This window comes from Heptranchias perlo, unplaced genomic scaffold (assembly GCF_035084215.1).
Source record: "Heptranchias perlo isolate sHepPer1 unplaced genomic scaffold, sHepPer1.hap1 HAP1_SCAFFOLD_739, whole genome shotgun sequence".
Taxonomy (NCBI): domain Eukaryota; kingdom Metazoa; phylum Chordata; class Chondrichthyes; order Hexanchiformes; family Hexanchidae; genus Heptranchias; species Heptranchias perlo.
In genome coordinates this window covers 1-25,497 of record NW_027139771.1, presented here as the reverse complement: position 1 = coordinate 25,497, position 25,497 = coordinate 1, and the positions used below count along the sequence as shown (strand labels likewise).

Genomic DNA, 25,497 nt, shown 5'->3' with positions numbered 1-25,497 from the left:
TGATTCCTTCCTTTATTAACATAGCCACCCCACCTCCCCTTCCTTCCTGCCTGTCCTTCCTGATTGTTAAATACCCTGGCATATTTAATTCCCAGTCGTTGTCACCCTGCAGCCATGTTTCTGTAATGGCCACAAGATCATACCCATAAAGTGAGACCATTCCCCCTGCACAGACAACCTGGACCCCCCCACCACCCTCAAAACCATCTGTACTTCTGCGTAGAGGCTCTCTGCAGATGACCAGTCCCTACATCCTTAACCACAACTTGATACCATTTTCCCATTGGACCCATTGCTGGAATGTTGCCAACAGAAATGTCTGAAGAAATGAACACAGGTGAATTTCCCAGCGGTGAGGTCCCATCTCGACCTTTACTTCCCTCCGCCTGATACCAGATTCCCAGAGTTTGTAAACGTGTGGAGGGCTCCCTCACAGTGCGGTTAAGGTACTTAACAAAGTGCCACTGTTCTCCATCTCCCCTGGCTGTGTAGTCTCCTCCCTTGTCCTCCACTGTGCCCAGGCTGTGATCTGCTAGCATGGGGCAGGTGGGGAAGGAGCCTGCGATAACTCTGCTCCCTGCAGTGCACTTTGCTAACTTTTCAAATAAGCAGGAAGCAGGTGGATGTCATATATGGGCTTGGCTGTGGTGATGGTGATGGTCCGTGTTGACCCAGTGATTGTTGGTCTCGTCTGTTAACTGACTCCCCGTCCACTGGGAACGTTCTATGGCTCATCACCTGAGAGAGTTGGCTCGACAGAATTTATTTTTGACATTTGTTCTCAGGATGTGGGTGACACTGGCCTGGCTGCATTTATTGCCCATGTCCATTAAAAGCCAACCACATTCTGGGACTGGAGTCACATGTAGGCCAGACGGGGTAAAGGTGGCAGGTTCCCTTCCCAGGAGGACATACCTCGGGGAGGAGGCCACATTGTGCACTGCTAGTGAAGATTGAAGTTTCTCTGCCTGCGTAGCATTCTACTTGGTGCTTCAGTCAGGACTTTTGCTGCTAGTTTCACATAGCCCTATTCAAATTCCTGCTTTGCACAGGAGCCATGGGTTTCCCAATGGGAATCCCTCTATTCTTATACTATGAAGAAGAAGAGGACGAGGACATGAAAGAAGGTAGATTGGAGGCTGTTACAGTGAATCTACCCGACATGCTCAGACTTGCTCAGCACTATCTACAGTCTGAGTAGGTCAGCGCTCAGGGGTTGCATGTACCCTCCCCGACCCGCCTTGAACTCACCATAGGGTATTGGGTATTATGGGGTTTGTTTTTTTTATTCATTCATGGGATGTGGGCGTTGCTGGCGAGGCCGGCATTTATTGCCCACCCCTAATTGCCCTTGAGAAGGTGGTGGTGAGCCGCCTTCTTGAACCGCTGCAGTCCGTGTGGTGAAGGTTCTCCCACAGTGCTGTTAGGAAGGGAGTTCCAGGATTTTGACCGAGTGACGATGAAGGAACGGCGATATATTTCCAAGTCAGGATGGTGTGTGACTTGGAGGGGAACATGCAGGTGGTGTTGTTCCCATGTGCCTGCTGCTCTTGTCTTTCTAGGTGGTAGAGGTCGCGGGTTTGGGAGGTGCTGTCGAAGAAGCCTTGGCGAGTTGCTGCAGTGCATCCTGTGGATGGTGCACACTGCAGTCACGGTGCACCGGTGGTGGAGGGAGTGAATGTTTAAGAACATAAGAAATAGGAGCAGGTCACATGGCCCCTCGAGGCTGCTCCGCCATTCAATAAGATCATGGCTGATCTTCGAACTTAACTCCACTTTCCTGCCTGATCCCCATATACCTTGATTCCCCCTAGAGTCCAGAAATTTATCTCAGCCTTGAATATACTCAACAACTGAGCGTCCACAGCCCTCTGGGGTAGAGAATTCCAAAGATTCACAACCCTCTGAGTGAAGAAATTCCTCCTCATCTCAGTCTTAAATGGCCGACCCCTTATCCTGAGACTATGCCCCCTAGTTCTAGACTCTCCAGCCGGGTGGAAACAACCTCTCAGCATCTACCCTGTCAAGCCCCCTCATAATTTTATACATTTAGAAGTTCAGTTTACAACATGGAAACAGGCCCTTCGGCCCAACATGTCCATGTCGCCCAGTTTATACCACTAAGCTAGTCCCAATTGCCTGCACTTGGCCCATATCCCTCTATACCCATCTTACCCATGTAACTGTCCAAATGCTTTTTAAAAGACAAAATTGTACCCGCCTCTACTACTGCCTCTGGCAGCTCGTTCCAGACACTCACCACCCTTTGAGTGAAAAAATTGCCCCTCTGGACCCTTTTGTATCTCTCCCCTCTCACCTTAAATCTATGCCCCCTCGTTATAGACTCCCCTACCTTTGGGAAAAGATTTTGACTATCTACCTTATCTATGCCCCTCATTATTTTATAGACTTCTATAAGATCACCCCTTAACCTCCTACTCTCCAGGGAAAAAAAGTCTCCGTCTATCCAACCTCTCCCTATAAGTCAAACCATCAAGTCCCGGTAGCATCCTAGTAAATCTTTTCTGCACTCTTTCGAGGGTAACGCGCCCAGTGAATTCGGTGTGCTCCGCATGCGATCGCAACCTAATTGAAGGCACTTACCTTTGCTTCCTGGTTTCCCGTTCCAGACCTGCGCAGCGGGCGGACTGCGCACCCGCGTCACAGGCTGTCAGCAGGAGGAGCCCTATTTAAAGGGGCAGTCCTCCAATGCTCCTCCTGCAGCAAACAACCGATTTTGGATCATGGAGCAGGCCAGAGGCAAGGCTGCTCCAAGGTTCCCTGACTCCTCACTCCCAGGTGCTGCTCAATGGGGTGAGGAGGAGGGGAAATTTTTTTCCATTGGATGGGAGGAGGTGTCCTCCCTCCGCCAACAAGATGGCCTGGCTGGAGGTGGCCGAGGAGGTCACCAGCAGCGGCAATGTATCCAGAACCTGGGTCCAGTGCAGGAAGCGATTTAATGACCTAACCAGGTCAGCCAAAGTGAGTATACTTACACATTCTCCCACACTCCGTCTTCCACATCACCTCCACCACCACACAACTCCTTCTGCACTGCCACCACAACGCTCTCGCATCACTCCTCACATCCACTCAACCATCATCCTCACCTTGCCTGCACTTACTCATCGCCCCTGTCCCCATTCGAATACTACCACGCAACCCAATCCTCATACAATCTCATGGCCATGTCTCACATGCACCCTCCCATGCACCTCCCTCACGGTCACCCCCACCCACACCAACGCATGCAGCGGGTCACCATGCAACCATCACTCAATCACGCCTCCCTGTGTTTTGCCTTGATAGGAGAAGAGATGCCAGAATGCCGGGGAGAGGGCACGGACCGGAGGGGGCCCGCCACACCAGGTGGTCTTAACAGATGCGGAGCAGCAGGCACTCGAGATAAGCTGCACGCTGGAGCACCTGTACGTGGCGGATGCCGAGACTGGGAGTGCACAAGCGGCTGGTGACAGAAATCTAACACTCAGCACTCATGATAGAGAATGATCTTAGCATCACTTGGCATCTGCAGCACCTCAACATCTGTCCACATGCTTAATATTGCTTTCTGTTCTCTTGCAGGGCCATCTGCGACCGCTGTGACAGCGGAGGGCGATTCCTCAGAGGACCTGCCGGCCTCTGAGGGGGCATCGTCACATCTGAGCCATCCATCCACCAGCGCAGATACACACACCCCGTGGGTCCCCGTCCTCAGTTAGTTGGGCTTGCACATGGTGACTCACCACGCACGTGAGCACGAGCGTACCCTGGTGGCAGGGGCAGCCGTGGAGAGTCCCCGTCGGTGGGAGCACTCTTCTCCAGGCTCTGCTCAGCTGGACCAAGATGCTGAACCCTGGGAGCAAGCCATGAAAAGGAGAGTCATCTAGAGGCAGCAGCACATTGCCGAGGTACTGGAACAGTTGCCACGCGCACTCTCCACAATCGCGCAGAGGATGGAGGAGTCCAACTCCTGCATGAGTGGAATACTGTCACAGGGACGTGAAGGCATCTCTGAGATAGTGTCGCGGGAATGTCTGCGGTGGAGGAAAGGCTAGCCTCCATCGAGCTTCAAGCATGGCTCAACAATGAGTCCATTCAGGCCCTGACAACGGCCGTTTAGATTCAGGGTGAGCAACATTCTGCTGCCTTAAACAGGCTGACGGATACATTACAACTGACCTTCCAAGGCTTCACACAGGTCCTCCAAACTGCCGTCCAGCAGGGTGGAAGGAGTGATGTGGGCCTGGGCCAGGAGAGGGATGATGGTGAAAGGGGATTTGGAAGTGGGGAGGCCACTCAAAGCGCTCCCACGTCTCACCCGTTGCCCCCCTCTCAACCAGTACCCGCAATGCTGCCCCCTCTCCAGGTGGCCGAGTCTGCCCCTGCACAGGTGCAGGAGGAGCAGGTTTTGTAGGGCCCCTCACGGGCACCGAAACCCAGAGGGCGTCCGCGCAAAGCATCTCATCGGTCAGGGCATGGACAAGAGCAACCTGCCACTACCTCTGCTGAAGCCACAGGGGTAGCACCACGTAGGGGTTCCCGTAAACGTAAGGTGAAGGTTTTGTGAGCACAAAGGGGATGCACAAGGGTGTAAGACAAAATGTCATGTTTTTCATTTACTTTGTTTTGCAAAAAATCGTAAAAAATTGTTATCACCACTACTGCCACGTCTTTGCGAATCTTGTCTGGTTTGTGCAATAATGCCCTTTCCTGAGGATCACCATGAAGACCCACAACTGATGCCACCCATTGTGTCACTGCAGAGTGGGTGTAGGTGTATTTGCAGGGCTCTTTTGTGCAGACGGCTGAGAGGCACTGGTGATGTCCCTGGTTGCACCCTGGAAGGATGCGGAGGAGAAGTTGTTGAGGGCAGTGGTGACTTTGACAGCGATAGGTAAGAAGATGGTGCTCGGGCCAGCCGGGAGCAGCTCGGCATGAAGGAGGCTGCGGATGTCCACGACTACATGTCGAGTGACTCTGAGCCTCCGTGTGCACTGCTGCTTAGAGAGGTCCAGGAAGCTGAGCCTCGGTCTGTGGACCCTGTGGCGAGGGTAGTGCCCCCTGCGACGCATCTCTCTCTGCCGTTGCCCTCCCTCCTGCTGTACAGGTGGATGTGTCACAGCACTCTGTTGTGGAGCTCCACGTGTCAGAGGTGGATGGCGTGGATGGTGATGCTGTTCGTCCTCCGAGGAGGTCATGACTGCAGCTACGGCGGCCCCCATCCGGAAGATGTACGTTTGAGGGGGTCCGCAAGGTAGGTAAATGTGTCTGGACACCAGGGTTGAGGTTTCAAGTTGGTGAATTTTGTTGTTAGGAGGAGGGTGGTGGAGGCCAAACTTTGTCCAAAGTGGCAGAGTGGCCTCCTGCAATGAGTGAGGGTCTCCCCCCGACCCCCCCACCTGTCAAATGGACCTTTGCAGCTGCCACAGGCTGGTGGCTGTAACACGTCCATTTCAACTGGGAGTTTTCCCCCAGTACGGGAAACACTCTCAGTTTAGATGAAAATCCCACCCCTCCTAAAATATCCTACAAATCAGGTCTCCTAACAACCTGAAGTATCAAAATAATTGCCTTATGTGGGATCCCGCGGCTTTAATTGCCGGCAGGAGTCCTGCATGCGGGGGCTGCGCACGCATCTAAGCGCGTCACTGGGGAACCCGGAAGTGGGCAGGTTGGAGCCGGGCTCCGGACCCGCCCTGGGCAGCCCCAATTTTCGGAGCCCCCAACCCCCCCGCCACGAGCGCACCAGCTCGGACATCCGAAAATCGAGCCCTTTGTGTCCTCCTCACAGCTTACTTTCCCACCTAGCAAATTTGGATACTTTACACTCGGTCCCTTCATCTAAGTCATTAATAGAGATTGTAAATAGCTGAGGCCCAAGCACCGATCCTTGTGGCACCCCACTAGTTACAGCCTGCCAACCTGAGAATGACCCGTTTATCCCTACTCTCTGTTTTCTGTCCTTTAACCAATCCTCTATCCATGATAATATATTACCCCCAACCCCATGAGCCCTAATCTGGTGTATCAACCTTTTATGTGGCACCTTATCGAATGCCTTTTTAAAATCCAAATATACTCCATCCACTGGTTCCCCTTTATCCACCCTGCTAGTTACACCCTCAAAAAACTCTAATAAATTTGTCAAACACGATTTCCCTTTTCATTAAACCGTGTTGACTCTGCTGAATCATATTATGATTTTCTAAGTGCCCTGTTACCACGTCCTTCATAATGGATTCCAGCATTTTCCCGACGCGGTGGTGGATGGTACACGCTGCAGCCACAGTGCGCCGGTGGTGAAGGGAGTGAATGTTTAGGGTGGAGGATGGGGGGCCAATCAAGCGGGCTGCTTTGTCCTGGATGGTGTCGAGCTTCTTGAGTGTTGTTGGAGCTGCACTCATCCAGGCAAGTGGAGAGTATTCCATCACACTCCTGACTTGTGCCTTGTTGATGGTGGAAAGGCTTTGGGGAGTCAGGAGGTGAGTCACTCGCCGCAGAATACCCAGCCTCTGACCTGCTCTTGTAGCCACAGTATTTATATGGCTGGTCCAGTTAAGTTTCTGGTCAATGGTGACCCCCAGGATGTTGATGGTGGGGGATTCGGCGATGGTAATGCCATTGAATGTCAAGGGGAGGTCATTGGACTCTCTCTTGTTGGAGATGGTCATTGTCTGGCGCGAATGTTACTTGCCACTGATCAGCCCAAGCCTGGATGTTGTCCAAGTCTTGCTGCATGCGGGCCCGGACTGCTTCATTATTTGAAGGGTTGCGAATGGAACTGGACACTGTGGAATCATCAGCGAACATCCCCATTTCTGACCTTATGATGGAGGGAAGGTCATTGATGAAGCAGCTGAAGATGGTTGGGCCTAGGACACTGCCCTGAGGAACTCCGGCAGCGATGTCCTGGGGCTGAGATGATTGGCCTCCAACAACCTTTGTGCTAGGTATAACTCCAACCACTGGAGAGTTTTCCCCCTGATTCCCATTGATTTCAATTTTACTCGGGCTCCTTGGTGCCACACTCGGTCAAATGCTGCCGTGATGTCAAGGGCAGTCACTCTCACCTCACCTCTGGAATTCAGCTCTTTTGTCCATGTTTGAACTAAGGCTGTAATGAGGCCTGGAGCTGATGGCCCACAGCGCCTCATGGATGCCCAGTTTTGAGCTGCTAGATCTGTTCTGAATCTGTCCCATTTAGCACGGTGGTCGTGCCACACGACACGATGGACAGTGTCCTTAGTGTGAAGACAGGACTCGGTCTCCACAAGGACTGTGCTGTGGTCTCTCCTGCCAAAACTGTCATGGACACATGCATCTGTGGCAGGTGGATTGTTAAAAGCACGAGCACAAGTGGGTTTTTCCGTCGTGTCGATTCTCTCACCACCGGCCGCAGGTGGTAATTGGTAATTGTGGGGTATTGGGTATTATGGGGTGTGTTATTGGATCACTGTGGGGTATTGGGTATTATGGGGTGTGTTATTGGGCTCACTGTGGGGTATTGGGTATTATGGGGTGTGTTACTTGGCACACTGTGGGGTATTGGGTATTATGGGGTGTGTTATTGGGCACACTGTGGGGTATTGGGTATTATGGGGTGTGTTATTGGGCACACTGTGGGGTATTGGATATTATGGGGTGTGTTATTGGGCACACTGTGGGGTATTGGGTATTATGGGGTGTGTTATTGGGCACACTGTGGGGTATTGGGTATTATGGGGTGTGTTATTGGGCACACTGTGGGGTATTGGATATTATGGGGTGTGTTATTGGGCACACTGTTGGGTATTGGGTATTATGGGGTGTGTTATTGGGCACACTGTGGGGTATTGGGTATTATGGGGTGTGTTATTGGGCTCACTGTGGGGTATTGGATATTATGGGGTGTGTTATTGGATCACTGTGGGGTATTGGATATTATGGGGTGTGTTATTGGGCACACTGTGGGGTATTGGATATTATGGGGTGTGTTATTGGGCACACTGTGGGGTATTGGGTATTATGGGGTGTGTTATTGAGCACACTGTTGGGTATTGGATATTATGGGGTGTGTTATTGGGCACACTGGGGTATTGGGTATTATGGGGTGTGTTATTGGGCACACTGTGGGGTATTGGGTATTATGGGGTGTGTTATTGGGCTCACTGTGGGGTATTGGATATTATGGGGTGTGTTATTGGATCACTGTGGGGTATTGGATATTATGGGGTGTGTTATTGGGCACACTGTGGGGTATTGGATATTATGGGGTGTGTTATTGGATCACTGTGGGGTATTGGATATTATGGAGTGTGTTATTGGGCACACTGTGGGGTATTGGGTATTATGGGGTGTGTTATTGGGCACACTGTGGGGTATTGGGTATTATGGGGTGTGTTATTGGGCACACTGTGGGGTATTGGATATTATGGGGTGTGTTATTGGATCACTGTGGGGTATTGGATATTATGGGGTGTGTTATTGGGCACACGGTGTGGTATTGGGTATTATGGGGTGTGTTATTGGGCACACTGTGGGGTATTGGGTATTATGGGGTGTGTTATTGGGCTCACTGTGGGGTATTGGGTATTATGGGGTGTGTTATTGGGCACACTGTGGGGTATTGGGTATTATGGGGTGTGTTATTGGATCACTGTGGGGTATTGGATATTATGGGGTGTGTTATTGGATCACTGTGGGGTATTGGATATTATGGGGTGTGTTATTGGGCACACTGTGGGGTATTGGATATTATGGGATGTGTTATTGGGCACACTGTTGGGTATTGGATATTATGGGGTGTGTTATTGGGCGCACTGTGGGGTATTGGGTATTATGGGGTGTGTTATTGGATCATTGTGCGTTATTGGGTATCATGGGGTGTGTTATTGGGCACACTATGGGTTATTGGATATTATGGGGTGTGTTATTGGATCACTGTGGGGTATTGGATATTATGGGGTGTGTTATTGGATCACTGTGGGGTATTGGATATTATGGGGTGTGTTATTGGGCACACTGTGGGGTATTGGATATTATGGGGTGTGTTATTGGATCACTGTGGGGTATTGGATATTATGGGGTGTGTTATTGGGCTCCCTGTGGGGTATTGGGTATTATGGGATGTGTTATTGGGCACACTGTGGGGTATTGGATTTTATGGGGTGTGTTATTGGGCACACTGTGGGGTATTGGGTATTATGGGGTGTGTTATTGGGCTCACTGTGGGGTATTGGGTATTATGGGGTGTGTTACTTGGCACACTGTGGGGTATTGGTATTATGGGGTGTGTTATTGAGTTCACTGTGGGGTATTGGATATTATGGGGTGTGTTATTGGATCACTGTGGGGTATTGGGTATTATGGGGTGTGTTATTGGGCTCCCTGTGGGGTATTGGGTATTATGGGGTGTGTTACTTGGCACACTGTGGGGTATTGGATTTTATGGGGTGTGTTATTGGGCACACTGTGGGGTATTGGGTATTATGGGGTGTGTTATTGGGCACACTGTGGGGTATTGGGTATTATGGGGTGTGTTATTTGGCACACTGTGGGGTATTGGATATTATGGGGTGTGTTATTGGTTTATTATGGGGTGGGTTATTGGATCACTGTGGGGTATTGGATATTATGGGGTGTGTTATTGGATCACTGTGGGGTATTGGTTATTATGAGATGTGTTATTGGGCACACTGTGGGGTATTGGATATTATGGAGTGTGTTATTGGGCACACTGGGGTATTGGGTATTATGGGGTGTGTTATTGGATCACTGTGGGATATTGGATATTATGGGGTGTGTTATTGGGCACACTGTGGGGTATTGGATATTATGGGGTGTGTTATTGGGCACACTGTGGGTTATTGGGTATTATGGGGTGTGTTATTGGATCACTGTGGGGTATTGGATGTTATGGGGTGTGTTATTGGTTTATTATGGGGTGTGTTCTTGGATCACTGTGGGGTATTGTGTGTTGTGGGGTGTGTTATTGGGCACACTGTGGGGTATTGGAGTTTGTTTGATGGATCTGAAATTATTTTGGAACTGGAGATTGAAATCGAAGTGAAAGTTTTATGGATTTTGAGAAAAGCCAAACGTACTTGCATGTTATTCTGAGATTGAAGGCACAGAGGACAGGCCTGTTTTATGGACCCATATTCATTCATCTCTGTTTTTTCTTGTGTGTTTCAGGTGATGAATGACGTTGGTTTGATAAATGAAATACTGGTGAGGACAGCATTCTTCGTGCCTAAATGTTCATTTCACACCCCCTGTTTCATGTTCTTTATATCAGACAATCGATGGCTGTTTTCAGATATAAGATAGAATTGTTGGTTAAATATTGGGAAATGTGCTTTTGTTTTATCCTTACCATTCCATAGCATTTCTCACTTATGCCTCTGAGTATGTTACAGGCAGATGACAAATATGAGCAAGGAGCAGGAGGTAAGTGAAAGGATGGGGGGAATCCAGTATCGTGACGATTCATATGTTTCAAGATTTGAACCCCATTGAGGTAGAGATGAGTAGCTGGAAAATCACAACATTATGAAGCCAATAATTGTGGGAAATGTATTGGAATTTACCTGGGTGCAGATAGGCTGTGATATATGATGCTTTATTTAACTCACTTCAAGTTGTCCTAAATTAAACCAACCCAATGACATTAACAAAATATCCTGCCATGCGCCTCAGTAATGTGTCCCACTGGTTGAAAACCATTTCACTCTTGCTTTCCCAAAGATTGTGGGACAAACAGCAAAGCAGAGCTTAATTTCTAAAAATACTTCATCTTCCTAACTCTATGCAAGGAAAGTCATGATTATTGGGGTACAGTCTACTCTGGTGAATTCAAAGTCACCTCATTCCAGTTACCGGATAACTCAGGTTCTGATTGTGTTCAATTGCACTGTTTTATTCCAACAGCCTAATTCAATTTGCTGGAATTTTTAGCCCAAAAAACTACTTTTAACTAACAGGAGTTGCTCGAAATCAGAAATAGGAAAATGACTAGATTTCAGTTTGTGCACTGTTATAAAACTCAGCAATTAGTTCGGATAATTACACTGCAGGGCAAGTGTGTCGAGGCTGCAGTCTGGGACCAGGTTTAGATGTGAGTGTTTGAGTGCTATACAGTTTAAGCCTCTTCTCTGTCTTTGAGAGTGCAGCATCACTGAATTTGTCTGTGTTTATATAATAGAATAACCAACAGTAATTGGATGCTCTCTGTACAAGTCTATGGTGTTAGCAAAAAGGCTTATGACCTCTTTAATCAGGATGTAGTCATCCTGTTGGGTCAGAGTTGCATCCTTCTCTGTGGTAGCTGGTTCTGTTTTTCTCTGCTTTTAGTCAGCCATAAAACCCAGACCCCTTTATTCCCACAGACAGTGGGTGTGCAACAGACTCCCAGTTAATGCTGTGTCAGATTAACATTTTCAAAAAGGAGCTGGATTAACAGCAAGTTGGCAATGGGATTGAAAGTTATATGAATGTCTCAGTCTCGACCCAATCAAAAGCTCACAGGACAGGACAGGGAAATATCATACCTGTTGAAGGAGCCAATAAATTTCAATAGTGGGAGAGTGGGTTGTATAGAAAGAAATCTTGCAAATTATTTTTTCAGGAGATTAAATGGGTGGGTAGAGTCTATGATAGGGCAGAGTGTACCCGGGCTGTGGGCAGAGTGTACCCGGGCTGTGGGCAGAGTGTACCCGGGCTGTGGGCAGAGTGTACCCGGGCTGTGGGCAGAGTGTACCCGGGCTGTGGGCAGAGTGTACCCGGGCTGTGGGCAGAGTGTACCCGGGCTGTGGGCAGAGTGTACCCGGGCTGTGGGCAGAGTGTACCCGGGCTGTGGGCAGAGTGTACCCGGGCTGTGGGCAGAGTGTACCCGGGCTGTGGGCAGAGTGTACCCGGGCTGTGGGCAGAGTGTACCCGGGCTGTGGGCAGAGTGTACCCGGGCTGTGGGCAGAGTGTACCCGGGCTGTGGGCAGAGTGTACCCGGGCTGTGGGCAGAGTGTACCCGGGCTGTGGGCAGAGTGTACCCGGGCTGTGGGCAGAGTGTACCCGGGCTGTGGGCAGAGTGTACCCGGGCTGTGGGCAGAGTGTACCCGGGCTGTGGGCAGAGTGTACCCGGGCTGTGGGCAGAGTGTACCCGGGCTGTGGGCAGAGTGTACCCGGGCTGTGGGCAGAGTGTACCCGGGCTGTGGGCAGAGTGTACCCGGGCTGTGGGCAGAGTGTACCCGGGCTGTGGGCAGAGTGTACCCGGGCTGTGGGCAGAGTGTACCCGGGCTGTGGGCAGAGTGTACCCGGGCTGTGGGCAGAGTGTACCCGGGCTGTGGGCAGAGTGTACCCGGGCTGTGGGCGCATGTTAAATGGGTGGGGAGACTCTTAGAGAGGGTGCAGAAAAGATTTACTAGAATGGTTCCAGGAATGAGGGACTTCAGTTACGTGGATAGACTGGAGAAGCTGGGGTTGTTCTTCGAGCAGAGAAGTTTGAGAGGAGATTTGATCGAGGTATTCAGAATCATGAGGGGTCGAGACAGAGTAGATAGAGAGAAACTGTTCCCATTGGCAGAAGGGTCAAGAACCAGAGGACATAGATTTAAGGTGATTGACAAAAGAACCAAAGGTGACATGAGGAAAAACTTTTTCACACAGCGAGTGGTTAGGATCTGGAATGCACTGCCTGAGGGGGTGGTGGAGGCAGATTCAATCATGGCCTTCAAAAGGAAACTGGGTAAGTACTTGAAGGGAAAACTTGACAGGGCTACGGGGATAGGGCAGGGGAGTGGGACTAGCTTACTTGCTCTTGCAGAAAGCCAGCATGGGTTCGATGGGCCAAATGGCCTCCTTCCATGCTGTAACCTTTCTATGATTCTAGGTACAGCAAGCAATTAGGAAGCAAAATGTTATGTTAGCCATGGTTAAGCATGTTAGTAAGGAGGTCTTGCTGCAATTATATAGGGCTCTGGTGAGACCACACCTGGAGTACTGTGTACACTTTTGGTCTCCATATCTAAGGAAGGATATACTTACCTTAGAGGCGGTGCAACAAAGGTTCATTAGATTGATTCCTGGGATGAGAGAGTTGTCCTATGAGGAGTGATTGAGTAGAATGGGCCTATACTCTCTAGAGTTTAGAAGAATGAGAGGCGATCTCATTGAAACATAAGATTCTGAGAGATTGTTTCCCTTGGCCGAAGAGTCTAGAACTGGGGGGCATAGTCTCAGGATAAGGGGTCGGCCATTTAAGACTGAGATGAGGGAAAATTTCTTCACTCAGAGGGTTGTGAACCTTTGGAATTCTCTACCCCAGAGGGCTGTGGATGCTGAGTCGTTGAGTATATTCAAGGATGAGATCGATAGATTTTTGGACACGAAGGATGAGGATAGGGCAGGAAAGTGGAGTTAGAGTCATATAAAAGTTACAGCACGGAAGGAGGCCATTCGGCCCATCGAGTCCCCGCCGTCTCTAAGCAAAATAGAACCATAGAAAAGATACAGCACAGAAGGGGGCCATTCGGCCCATCGTGTCTGCGCCGGCTCGAAGAACAACCAGGTGCCCATTCTAATCCCACCTTCCAGCACCCGGTCCGTAGCCCTGCAGCTTACAGCACTTCAGGTGCAGGTCCAGGTACTTTTTAAAAGAGTTGAGGGTCCCTGCCTCTACCACCAATTCGGGCAGCGAATTCCACACACCCACCACCCTCTGGGTAAAAAAGTTTTTCCTCATGTCCCCTCTAATCCTTCCGCCAATCAGCTTAAATCTATGTCCTCTAGTTCTTGAACTCTCCGCTAGGGGAAACAGGTACTTCCTGTCTACTCTATCTGGGCCCCTCATAATTTTGTACACCTCAATCAAGTCTCCCCTCAGCCTCCTCTGCTCCAAGGAAAACAACCCCAGCCTATCCAATCTCTCCTCGTAGCTGCAATTTTCAAGCTATGTCAACATTCTTGTAAATCTTCTCTGCACTCTCTCCAGAGCAATTACGTCCTTCCTGTAATGTGGTGACCAGAACTGCGCACAATACTCCAGCTGTGGCCTTACCAGCGTTTTATACAGTTCCATCATTACATCCCTGCTTTTGTATTTTATACCTCAGCTAATAACGGAGAGCATTCCGTATGCCTTCTTCACAACCTTATCTACATGTACTGCCACCTTCAGGGACCTGTGCACATGCACTCCAAGGTCTCTCACTTCCTCTACCCCTCTCAATATATTCCCGTTTACTGCGTATTCCCTTTTACTGTTTGCCCTCCCTAAGTGCATTACCTCACACTTCTCCGGTTGAACTCCATTTGCCACTTTTCCGCCCACTCCACCAACCCATTGATATCTTCTTGGAGTCCACAGCTATCCTCTTCACTATCAACTACACGGCCAATTTTTGTGTCATCTGCAAATTTGCCAATCATGCCCCCTACATTCAAGTCCAAATCATTAATATGTACCACAAACAGCAAGGGACCCAACACTGAGCCCTGTGGCACACCACTGGAAACGGGTTTCCATTCACAAAGACATCCATTGATTTTTACCCTTTGTTTCCTGTTACTGAGCCAATTTTGGATCCAATTAGCCACATTTCCCTGTATCCCATGGGCTTTTACCTTTCTGACCAGTCTGCCGTGTGGGACCTTGTCAAATGCCTTACTAAAATCCATGTAGACAACATGTACATTGGGGAACTTTACTAAAAGGGATGATGGTGGATCGGCAATGGCTAATATTTAAAGAACATGTGCAGGAGTTACAACAATTATTCATTCCTGTCTGGCGCAAAAATAAAACAGGAAAGGTGGCTCAACCGTGGCTTACAAAATAAATTAGGGATAGTATTAGATCCAAAGAGGAGACACATAAAATTGCCAGAAAAAGCGGCAAGCCTGAGGATTGGGAGCAGTTCAGAATTCAGCAAAGGAGGACAAAGAGATTGATTAAGAGGGGAAAAATAGAGTATGAGAGTAAACTAGCAGGGAACATAAAAACTGACTGTAAAAGCTTCTATAAATATGTCAAGAGAAAAAGATTAGTGAAGACAAATGTAGGTCCCTTACAGTCAGAAATGGGGGAAATTATAATGGGGAACAAAGAAATGGCAGAACAATTAAACACATACTTTGGTTCTGTCTTCACAAAGAAGGACACAAATAACCTGCCAGAAATGTTAGGGAACCAAGGGTCTAGTGAGAGGGAGGAACTGAAGGAAACCAGTATTAGTAAAAAAAAAGTGCTAGGGAAATAAATGGGGCTAAAGGCTGACAAATCCCCAGGACCTGATAATCTACATCCCAGAGTACTAAAGGAAGTGGCCCTGGAAATAGTGGATGCATTGGTGATCATCTTCCAAAATTCTATAGACTCTGGAACAGTTCCTACAGATTGGAGGGTGGCAAATGTAACCCCACTATTTAAAAAAGGAGGGAGAGAAAAAACAGGGAATTACAGACCAGTTAGCCTAACATCAGTAGTGGGGAAAATGCTAGAGTCTATTATAAAAGATGTGATAACAGAACACTTGGAGGGCATTAACGGGATTGGACAAAGTCAGCATGGGTTTATGAAAGGGAAATCATGCTTAACAAATCTACTGGCATTTTTTGAGGATGTAACTAGTAGAATAGATAGGGGAGAACCAGTGGATGTGGTGTATTTGGATTTTCAGAAGGCTTTTGATAAGGTCCCACACAAGAGGTTAGTGTGCAAAATTAAAGCACATGGGATTGGGGGGAATTTCCTGGCATGGATTGAGAATTGGTTGACAGACAGGAAACAGAGAGTAGGAATAAATTAGCCTTTTTCGGGTGGCAGGCAGTGACTAGTGGGGTACCGCAGGGATCAGTGCTTGGGCCCCAGCTATTCACAATATATATCAATGATTTGGATGAGGGAACTGAATGTAACATTTCCAAGTTTGCAGATGACACAAAGCTGGGGTGGAATGTGAGCTGTGAGGAGGATGCAAAGAGGCTCCAATGTGATTTGGACAAGTTGGGTGAGTGGGCAAGAACATGGCAGATGCAGTATAACCTGGATAAATGTGAGGTTATCCACTTTGGTTGTAAAAACAGAAAGGCAGATTATCTGAATGGTGATAGATTGGGAAAAGGGGAGGTGCAACGAGACCTGGGTGTCCTTGTACACCAGTCGCTGAAAGTGAGCATTCAGGTGCAGCAAGCAGTTAGGAAGGCGAATGGTACGTTGGCCTTCATTGCAAGAGAATTTGAGTACTGGAGCAGGGATGTCTTACTGCAGTTATACAGGGCCTTGGTGAGACCACATCTGGAGTATTGTGTGCAGTTTTGGTCTCCTTATCTGAGGAAGGATGTCCTTGCCATGGAGGGAGTGCAACGCAGGTTTACCAGACTGATTTCTGGGATGGCAGGACTGACGTATGAGGAGAGATTGGGTCGACTAGGCCTATATTCACTAGAGTTTAGAAGAATGAGAGGTGATCTCATCGAAACATATAAAATTCTAACAGGACTGGACAGACTAGATGCAGGGAGGATGTTCCCGATGGCTGGGGAGTCCAGAACCAGGGGTCACAGTCTCAGGATACGGGGTCTGCCATTTAGAACCGAGATGAGGAGAAATTTCTTCACTCAGAGGGTGGTGAACCTGTGGAATTCTCTACCACAGAAGGCAGTGGAGGCCAAGTCATTAGATGTATTCAAGAAGGAGATAGATATATTTCTTAATGCTAAAGGGATCAAAGGATGTGGGGAAAAAGCGGGAACAGGGTACTGAGTTAGACGATCAGCCATGATCATTTGAATGGCGGGGCAGGCCCGAAGGGCCGAATGGCCTACTCTTGCTCCTATTTTCTATGTTTCTATGTTTCTATCCACTGCACTACCCTCATCAATCCTCCTTGTCACTTCCTCAAAGAATTTAATCAGATTTGTAAGGCATGACCTTCCCTGAACAAATCCATGCTGACTATCCCTGATTAAACCATGCCTTTCCAAGTGACAGTTTATCCTATCTCTCAGTATTGATTCTAATAGTTTGCCCACCACCGAGGTAAGGCTGACCGGCCTATAATTGTTCGGCCTTTCCCTCGTACCCTTTTTAAACAATAGTACTACGTTTGCCGTCTTCCAGTCCTCCGGTACCTCCCCTGTATCTAGTGAGGATTGGAAAATGATCCTCAGAGCATCCGCTATTTCCTCCCTGGCTTCCTTCAATAGCCTTGGCAACATTCCATCCGGCCCTGGTGACTTATCAACTTTCAAGGATTCCAGTCCCTCTCGTACTTCCTCTCTCGTTATGTTTACCTTATCCAATATTTCACACCTCTCCTCTTTAACTACTACGTCCGGATCATCCTTTCCTTTGTGAATACGGCGACAAAATATTCATTTAAAACCCTACCCACATCCTCTGCTTCTACACACAAGTTACCCTTATCATCCCTGATAGGTCCCACCTTTTCCTTAGCTATCCTCTTGTTCTTAATGTACTGATAAAACATCTTTGGGTTTTCTTTAATCTTACTAGCAAATATTTTTTCATGCCCTCTCTTTGCTTTGCTTATTTCCTTTTTTACATCATCCCTGTACAGTCTATACTCCTCTAGGCTTTCTGCAGTATTTAGTTTTCTGTGACAGTCATAACCTTTCTTTTTCTGCTTTATCTTGCCCCGTATACTTCTAGACAACCAGGGGGCTTTAAATTTGGCAGTGCCACCCTTTTTCTTTGAGGGGACGTGTCTGCATTGTACCCGTAGAATTTCACTTTTTAGTGCCTCCCACTGGTTTGCCACTGATTTCTCCTCAAGTAGTTGTGTCCAGTCCACTTCTGCCAAATCACCTCTTAGTTCTGTAAAATTTGCCTTCCCCTAATTTAAAACGTTTACTCCTGATTTAACTCTGTCCTTTTCCATAATAATGCTAAAACTAACTGAATTGTGGTCACTATCTCCAATATGGTCACCCACTGTCACTTCACCCACTTGCCCATCTTCATTTCCCAGGACTAAAAATGCAGAGTATTTTTTAAATGGTGAGAGACTGGGAAATGTTGATGTTCAAAGGGACCTGGGTGTCCTTGTACATGCGTCACTGAAAGCAAACATGCAGGTGCAGCAAGCAAGAGGATTTGAGTACAGGAGCAAGGATGTCTCACTGCAATTATACAGGGCCTTGGTGAGACCACACCTGGAGTATTGTGTACAATTTTGGTCTCCTTACCTGAGAAAGGATATACTTGCCATAGAGGGAGTGCAACGAAGGTTCACCAGACTGATTCCTGGAATGGCGGGATTGTTGTATGAGGAGAGATTGAGTAGACTAGGCCTGTATTCACTCGAGTTTAGAAGAATGAGAGATGATCTCATTGAAACATACAAAATTCTTACAGGGCTCGACAGGGTAGATGCAGGGAGGATGTTTCCCCTGGCTGGGGAGTCTAGAACCAGGGGTCACAGTCTCAGAATAAGGGGTCGGCCATTTAGGACTGAGATGAGGAGAAATTTCTTCACTCACAGGGTGGTGAATCTTTGGAATTCTCTACCCCAGAGGGCTGTGGAGGCTCTTTCATTGAGTACATTCAAAACAGAGATCGATAGATTTCTAGATATTAAAGGCATCAAGGGATATGGGGATAGTGCAGGAAAATGGAGTTGAGGTCGAAGATCAGCCATGATCTTATTGAATGGTGGAGCAGGCTCGAGGGGCTGAATGGCCTTCTCCTGCTCCTATTTCTTATGTTCTTAACCCCCGATCTTCCCCCCCCCTCCAAGTCCTGACCCCCGATTTCCCCCAATTAAAGAAAGACTTGCATTCATATAGCACCTTTCATGACCTCAGGACATCCCAAAGAGCTTTACAATACATTTGAAGTGTAGTCACCATTGCAATGTAGGAAATATCACAGCCAATTTGCGCACAGCAAGGTCCCACAAATAGCAAGGTGATAATGACCAGATAATCTGGGGATTAAATTGGATAGGGCCGGAAACCGGGTGCAGGTATCGCGATCTGTGATTAACCTGTGCTCGGTGTTTCCTGCGCAGGCAGGACGAGACGTTTGTCCACCTGAGGACTTACCTGAGAGCAGCGTTAAAACCAGACCTGGCACGAGGACATGCACACTTTCCACCAGCAGGGGGAGCCCCAATCTCTTAAAGGGAGGATGTCGATCTGACAGCCAGCCTGCCAAAATCTCTTAAAGGTGGCTGGTGCCTGTTATTTGCTAAAAATAACAATCTGCTGTCCACAAGGAGTCTGAATGGAGATCAGACTTCACACATGTAAAGCACAAATGCAGGTCCCGTCCCTATGTTTACAAACTGTTGAGTTATGTTAAAACATTGAATAAAGGTTGTGCATTACTAAATCCCACATCCTCCAATCTGCACACCAGACCTCACCAATCTGCCGATCTGAGTTGGTACCAGGCCTGTGAGAGTGCGTGCAACAATGTTCTCTGCTGATGCACTAGAGACCTTGGTGCAAGAGGTGGACAGAAGGAGGGGCATCCTATATCCGTGGGGGAGGGGGGGGTGCAAGAGGCCCTCCAGACATATCTCAATGCCAGGCGCACAGCACCATGAACATGGATGCAGTGCAGGAAGAAGTTCATTGCTTTGACATGAGTGGTCAAGGTGAGTGAGGTCAACTGTCAAGTGCCATCTCCTACCAACTGCACCACACACGACACCCCCATCACCCACATACCAACAAACTCTTTCCATCAGTACTCAACTCTTCCCATCTGATGCTTCCTCTCACCCTGACACATTATCACTGTTGCAAGCCGCCCACCCACAACTCACAGGCCACACACACTGGCAGCTGTTCAATCATGATAGACACATCACCCGTCCTGCTTTCTTGCAGGGGAAGGTGGTGAATAACAGGAGGCAGCAAGGGGCAGTGGCATTTATCCCCTCGAGCCTGTTCCGCCATTCAGTGAGATCATGGTGGATCTGTGACCTAACTCCATACACCCGCCTTAGCCCCATATCCCTTAATACCCTTGGTTCACAGAACTCTATCAATCTCAGATTTAACAAGTGAGCTAGCACCAACTGCCATCTGCGGAAGAGCATTCCAAACGTCTCCCACCCTTTGCGTGTGGAAGCATTTCCTAACTGCACTCCTGCACGTCCTGGCTCTAAATGTTAGGCTATGTCCCCACGTCCTAGTATTCAAGTCTAGGAGACCTCCAAAAACAGGTACAAGTGTATCGGCAGCCGGAAGCAATAATCCAGCCGCTAACCTATAAATCCTGCATGGTCCCTTTAAATAGCGCTGGTGGGGGGTCCTCCAGGCACTCTAAGACACGGTCAGATGGTTGCGGTTGAGACTGTGCAATGAATGGACTGTTAAGTCCCAAAATGGTGTTTATCACTTTAAATTAGCGTTGGACACTGATCAAACGAATAGTCTCCCTACTTTACATGCTGCCGGTGTTCATTATTTGCATGTGCGTTAAACCCTTTACCAAGATGGCATCCAGCGCATGTCACGCTAGAAGCGTGCATGCGCACCCAAGGCGCCATCTTGGATGTTTGGGAGGCCGCGTAATGCCAAAACAAAGGGCACTAGACAGCCCAATTTCTAGCTCTCTATTTTTAGTGATGTTGGTTTGAGGGATAAATATTGGCCCAGAACACCACGGGAGAACTCTCCTGCCCTTCAAAATAGTGGCCATGGGATCATTTACGGGCACCTGAGAGGGCAGTCGGGGCCTCGGTTTAACATCTCATCCAAAAGATGGCACCTCCTTCAGTACTGCACCGGGAGAGTCAGCCTGGATTCTGGGCTCAAGTCTCTGGAGTGGGGCTCGAACCCACGACCTTCAGACTCCGAGGCAAGTGAGCTACGACCGCTACCTCCCTCCTCTCCCTGATTTCCTCCCCCCGCCCCCCCCCCCCCCCCCCCCGGTCCAGATCCCTGATTTCCTCCCCCCGCACCCCCCCCCCGGTCCAGATCCCTGATTTCCCCCCACCCCACTTGAGACATCTCGATCCTGATATCTATCTATATATCGATGCCATTTTAAAAATCCTGGCTCTGCGCATAGTTCCTGCCAACTTTTTCCATTCTTAATTCAAATTCCAAGGGGGGAAATTGCGGAGGTACTGGCCATAATCTTCCAAACATCCTTAGATACGGGAGTGGTGCCAGAGGACTGGAGAATTGCAAATGTTACACCCTTTTCAGAAAAGAATATAAGGATGAACCCAGCAACTACAGGCCAGTCAGTTTAACCTCGGTGGTGGGGAAAATTTTAGAAACGATAATCCGGGACAGAATTAACAGTCACTTGGACAAGTGTGGATTGATTAGGGAAAGCCAGCACGGATTTGTTAAAGGCAAATCGTGTTTAACTAACCTGATAGAGTTTTGTGATGAGGTAACAGAGAGGGTCGATGAGGGCAATGCAGTTGATGTGGTGTATATGGACTTTCAAAAGGTGTTTGATAAAGTGCCACATAATAGGCTTGTCATCAAGATTGAAGCCCATGGAATAAAGGGGGCAGTAACAGCATGGATACAGAATTGGCTAAGTAACAGGAAACAGAGAGTTGTGGTGAACATTGTTTTTCGGACTGGAAGGAGGTGAACAGTGGTGTTCCCCAGGGGCGGTGCTGGGACCACTGCTTTTCTTGGTATTCAGGTCAAAATCCTGGAACTCCCTTCCTAACAGCACTGTGGGAGAACCTTCACCACACGGACTGCAGCGGTTCAAGAAGGCGGCTCACCACCACCTTCTCAAGGGCAATTGGGGATGGGCAATAAATGCTGGCCTCACCCATGAACAAATTTTTAAAAATTAGTGACTTGGACTTGGGAGTACAGGGCACAATTTCCAAATTTGCAGATGACACAAAACTTGGAAGTGTAGTGAACAGTGAGGAGGATAGTGATAGACTTCAAGAGGATATAGACAGGCTGGTGGAATGGGCGGACACGAGGCAGATGAAATTTAAAGCAGAAAAATGCGAGGTGATACATTTCGGTACGAAGAACGAGGAGAGGCAATATAAACTAGAGGGCACAATTCTAAAAGGGGTACAGGAACAGAGAGATCTGGGGGTATATGTACTCAAATCATTGAAGGTGGTAGGGCAGGTTGAGAAAGTGGGTAAAAAAGCATATGGGATCCTGGGCTTTATAAAAAGAGGCAAAGAGTACAAAAGCATAGAAGTCATGATGAACCTTTATAAAACACTGGTTCGACCACAACTGTAGTATTGTGTCCAGTTCTGGGCACCGCACTTTAGGAAAGATGTGAAGGCCTTAGAGAGGCTGCAGAAGAGATTTACTAGAATGATTCCAGGGATGAGGGACTTTAGTTACATGGATAGACTGGAGAAGCTGGGGTTGTTCTCCTTTTTTTTTTATTCGTTCACGGGATGTGGGCATCGCTGGCAAGGCCGGCATTTATTGCCCATCCCTAATTGCCCTCTCCTTGGACAGGGAAGTTTGAGAGGAGATTTGATCGAGGTATTTAAAATCATGAAGGGTCTAGACAGAGTAGATAGAGAGAAACTGTTCCCATTGGCAGAAGGGTCAAGAACCAGAGGACATAGATTTAAGGTGATTGGCAAAAGAACCAATGGTGACATGAGGAAAAACTTTTTTACCCAGCGAGTGGTTAGGATCTGGAATGCACTGCCCGAGGGAGTGGTGGAGGCAGATTCAATCATGGCCTTCAAAAGGGAACTGGATAAATACTTGAAAAGAAAATGTTTGCAGAGCTACGGGGATAGGGCGGGGGAGTGGGACTAGCTGGATTGCTGTTACATAGAGCTGGCACGGACTCGATGGGCTGAATGGCCTCCTTCCGTGCTGTAACCTTTCTATGAGTCTATGTCTACATTTTATAATCGACTCTTGTCACGGTGTAACCACACCATGTGGTCAGTGGAGGCATGGCAGCAGAACTGTCAGGCTAATCGATGCAGTTTATATTGTAAATATCTACTTGGAAATTTCTAATCAAAATCTCTTAAAATAAGGGCAGATTGCATGACTTTAAAATCAGGACTGGTTTATGGAGGCATTCCCTGGTCCGATTACTTTCCTGACTCTAACTTTGCTTCGTCTGAAGATCATGCTTTGTCTTGTGTACAATATCATAGGAGATTAACTCGTAGAATAAATATTTTGATAATACTGTGTAAAAATAGCAGTAAATTAATGGCTTTTGTTTGTGAAAAATGTAGATTTTAAAGTGTTTGAAAGCAGTTTACTGTACTCACCTCTTGAGTCTCTGTGATGCTTAGCTGGTTAGATTAATTGCTGGTTAGATTAATCGCTGGTTAGATTAATCGCTGTAACTCAACACCTGGCCAGGTGAGTCAGCTAGGTGGTAAATGACAGCTAAAACCCAATGGTGTTTGATGGCACCAATTTTCTGATTCCCATTGAGTTGCAGTTTGTTAATCCCTGTGCCTCTCACACCTTCACATTCACCTGCCAACCTGGATTTAAAATTGATGCAAAACTAGTGGATTAAGGATCTGAGATTATTGGGGCTCTGTAATCATGGGGCAGATTGGCTTCCCCCGAATTGCTCGAAAATACAGCAGTTTGGAACCATGCACCATTTCCCATATGGCCCCCTCTGCTGCATATTATCCTTGCACACTTCACACCTTGCACACTTCAGGTGTACGTGCAAGGTGTGAAATTCATGGTAATTAAGGAGCTGCATATGAATGGCGATAAATTAGAATGTAGTGAAATGTTTGGTTAAAATCAGAGCAGCAATAGAAATGCTGGATATTGAGTGTAACTCGCTGCAATAACTGAATTATTATTCTGTATTGTGCCCTTTAGAATAAAACTCCTGAACAATTACAAAAGTTTGTCAGTTGGAAGATCCTCCAAGACACACTAGTGGACCCGAATGTTGACGCTCCAACTGTTCCTGATCATGTAAAAAAAAGTGTTTCAAATTTTTTATAAAACTTCTGTGCTGGTTAAATAAAGATAACTTGTTTCTGAAACACTTGTGTTCTTTTCACCATTAACAGGTTCAACAATCTCCAACAGCCCAAATTCTTGTTGGCACAGTCCAGGCACCAGATGTTGAGGCCCAGGCTCCTGTTGGCACAATCCAGGCACCAGATGTTGAGGCCCAGGCTCCTGTTGGCACAATCCAGGCACCAGATGTTGAGGCCCAGGCTCCTGTTGGCACAATCCAGGCACCAGATGCCACAGTTAAAACTTCCAGTAAAGTCACAATGCCCCAAGCAGCAGGTAGCAATGTCCAAGCTCCCCCTACGACAGAGCAGCCTTCCCCTGCCACACTCAAAGATCCTGGTGAAGTACGTCCAACTCAGGTGCCTAAACCTCATGTTCAACTCACGAAAGCAGCCTCGTTTACTGTCGGTGACGATGGCGCTCATCTTTATCCAGATGCCGTGTCAGCTCTTCAACGCATTCGATTTGCAACCGACAGCCACCCAATCTTAGTCCAGCGTGTATCAGCTCTTGAAAAAGCTTTAGCAGGATTGGGTGAGTTTTAGAGCAGGTCCCAGTTCCTCTAGTCCACTATGTCCTGTGGGTCTGGGAATAGGATATGGAATAATTAAGAGCTTTATGTATTCTTTCAGAATGTTGTTGCAAAATGCTGGCGATCTGAATTGCCGTGCCCATTAGTGTCCAGCCTGTTCCGGCTCTGCTGTGTTTGGGGGGACACTGGGTGAGCCATAGGTGCTTCCACACAAGGAGGAAAAATCAACTGGACAATCACCCTTGATCATTTTCACACGGCCCCGTTGAGTGGGGCCGAGGGCACTCGGGTCCGTTGTGAGTGGGGCCGAGGGCACTCGGGTCCGTTGTGAGTGGGGCCGAGGGTACTCGGGTCCGTTGTGAGTGGGGCCGAGGGCCCCTCGGGTCCGTTGTGAGTGGGGCCGAGGGCCCTCGGGTCCGTTGTGAGTGGGGCCGAGGGCACTCGGGTCCGTTGTGAGTGGGGCCGAGGGCACTCGGGTCCGTTGTGAGTGGGGCCGAGGGCACTCGGGTCCGTTGTGAGTGGGGGCCGAGGGCACTCGGGTCTGTTGTGAGTGGGGCCGGGGGCGCTCGGGGTCCGTTGTGAGTGGGGCCGAGGGCACTCGGGTCCGTTGTGAGTGGGGCCGGGGGTACTCGGGTCCGTTGTGAGTGGGGCCGAGGGCGCTCGGGTCCGTTGTGAGTGGGGCCGAGGGCGCTCGGGTCCCGTTGTGAGTGGGGCCGAGGGCGCTCGGGTCCGTTGTGAGTGGGGCCGAGGGCGCTCGGGTCCGTTGTGAGTGGGGGGCCGAGGGCACTCGGGTCCGTTGTGAGTGGGGCCGAGGGCACTCGGGTCCGTTGTGAGTGGGGCCGGGGGTACTCGGGTTGCGTGGTATGTGCTGAGCTGGGACCCAGGAACGCGGGGTGGAGAGGACAGCAATTGTAGAAAGATTCCTTCTTGCCTCCCCGTGGAGCAGATTTGTAAAACATGACCATTATTCAGACAACCAATTTGATGAATTAGTCTTTAAAGGTTTCCTGTAGATTAGCACAGAGAATTTA

General features: G+C 48.5%; 1 protein-coding gene across 1 annotated transcript in view; it reads left to right on the top strand.

Moving 5' to 3' along the window:
* LOC137319131 (uncharacterized protein C16orf96-like) overlaps positions 1 to 24,468 on the top strand; it is a gene marked incomplete at its 3' end in the record, with an annotated part of 55,462 nt that extends 30,994 nt beyond the window's left edge. The window contains exons 3-5 of the mRNA XM_067981478.1: positions 10,177 to 10,212; positions 23,788 to 23,886; positions 23,985 to 24,468. Coding sequence (XP_067837579.1) covers positions 10,177 to 10,212; positions 23,788 to 23,886; positions 23,985 to 24,468 — 619 coding nt within the window. The remainder of the gene's footprint in view (positions 1 to 10,176; positions 10,213 to 23,787; positions 23,887 to 23,984) is intronic.
* Between the last annotated feature and the right edge of the window lie 1,029 nt (positions 24,469 to 25,497).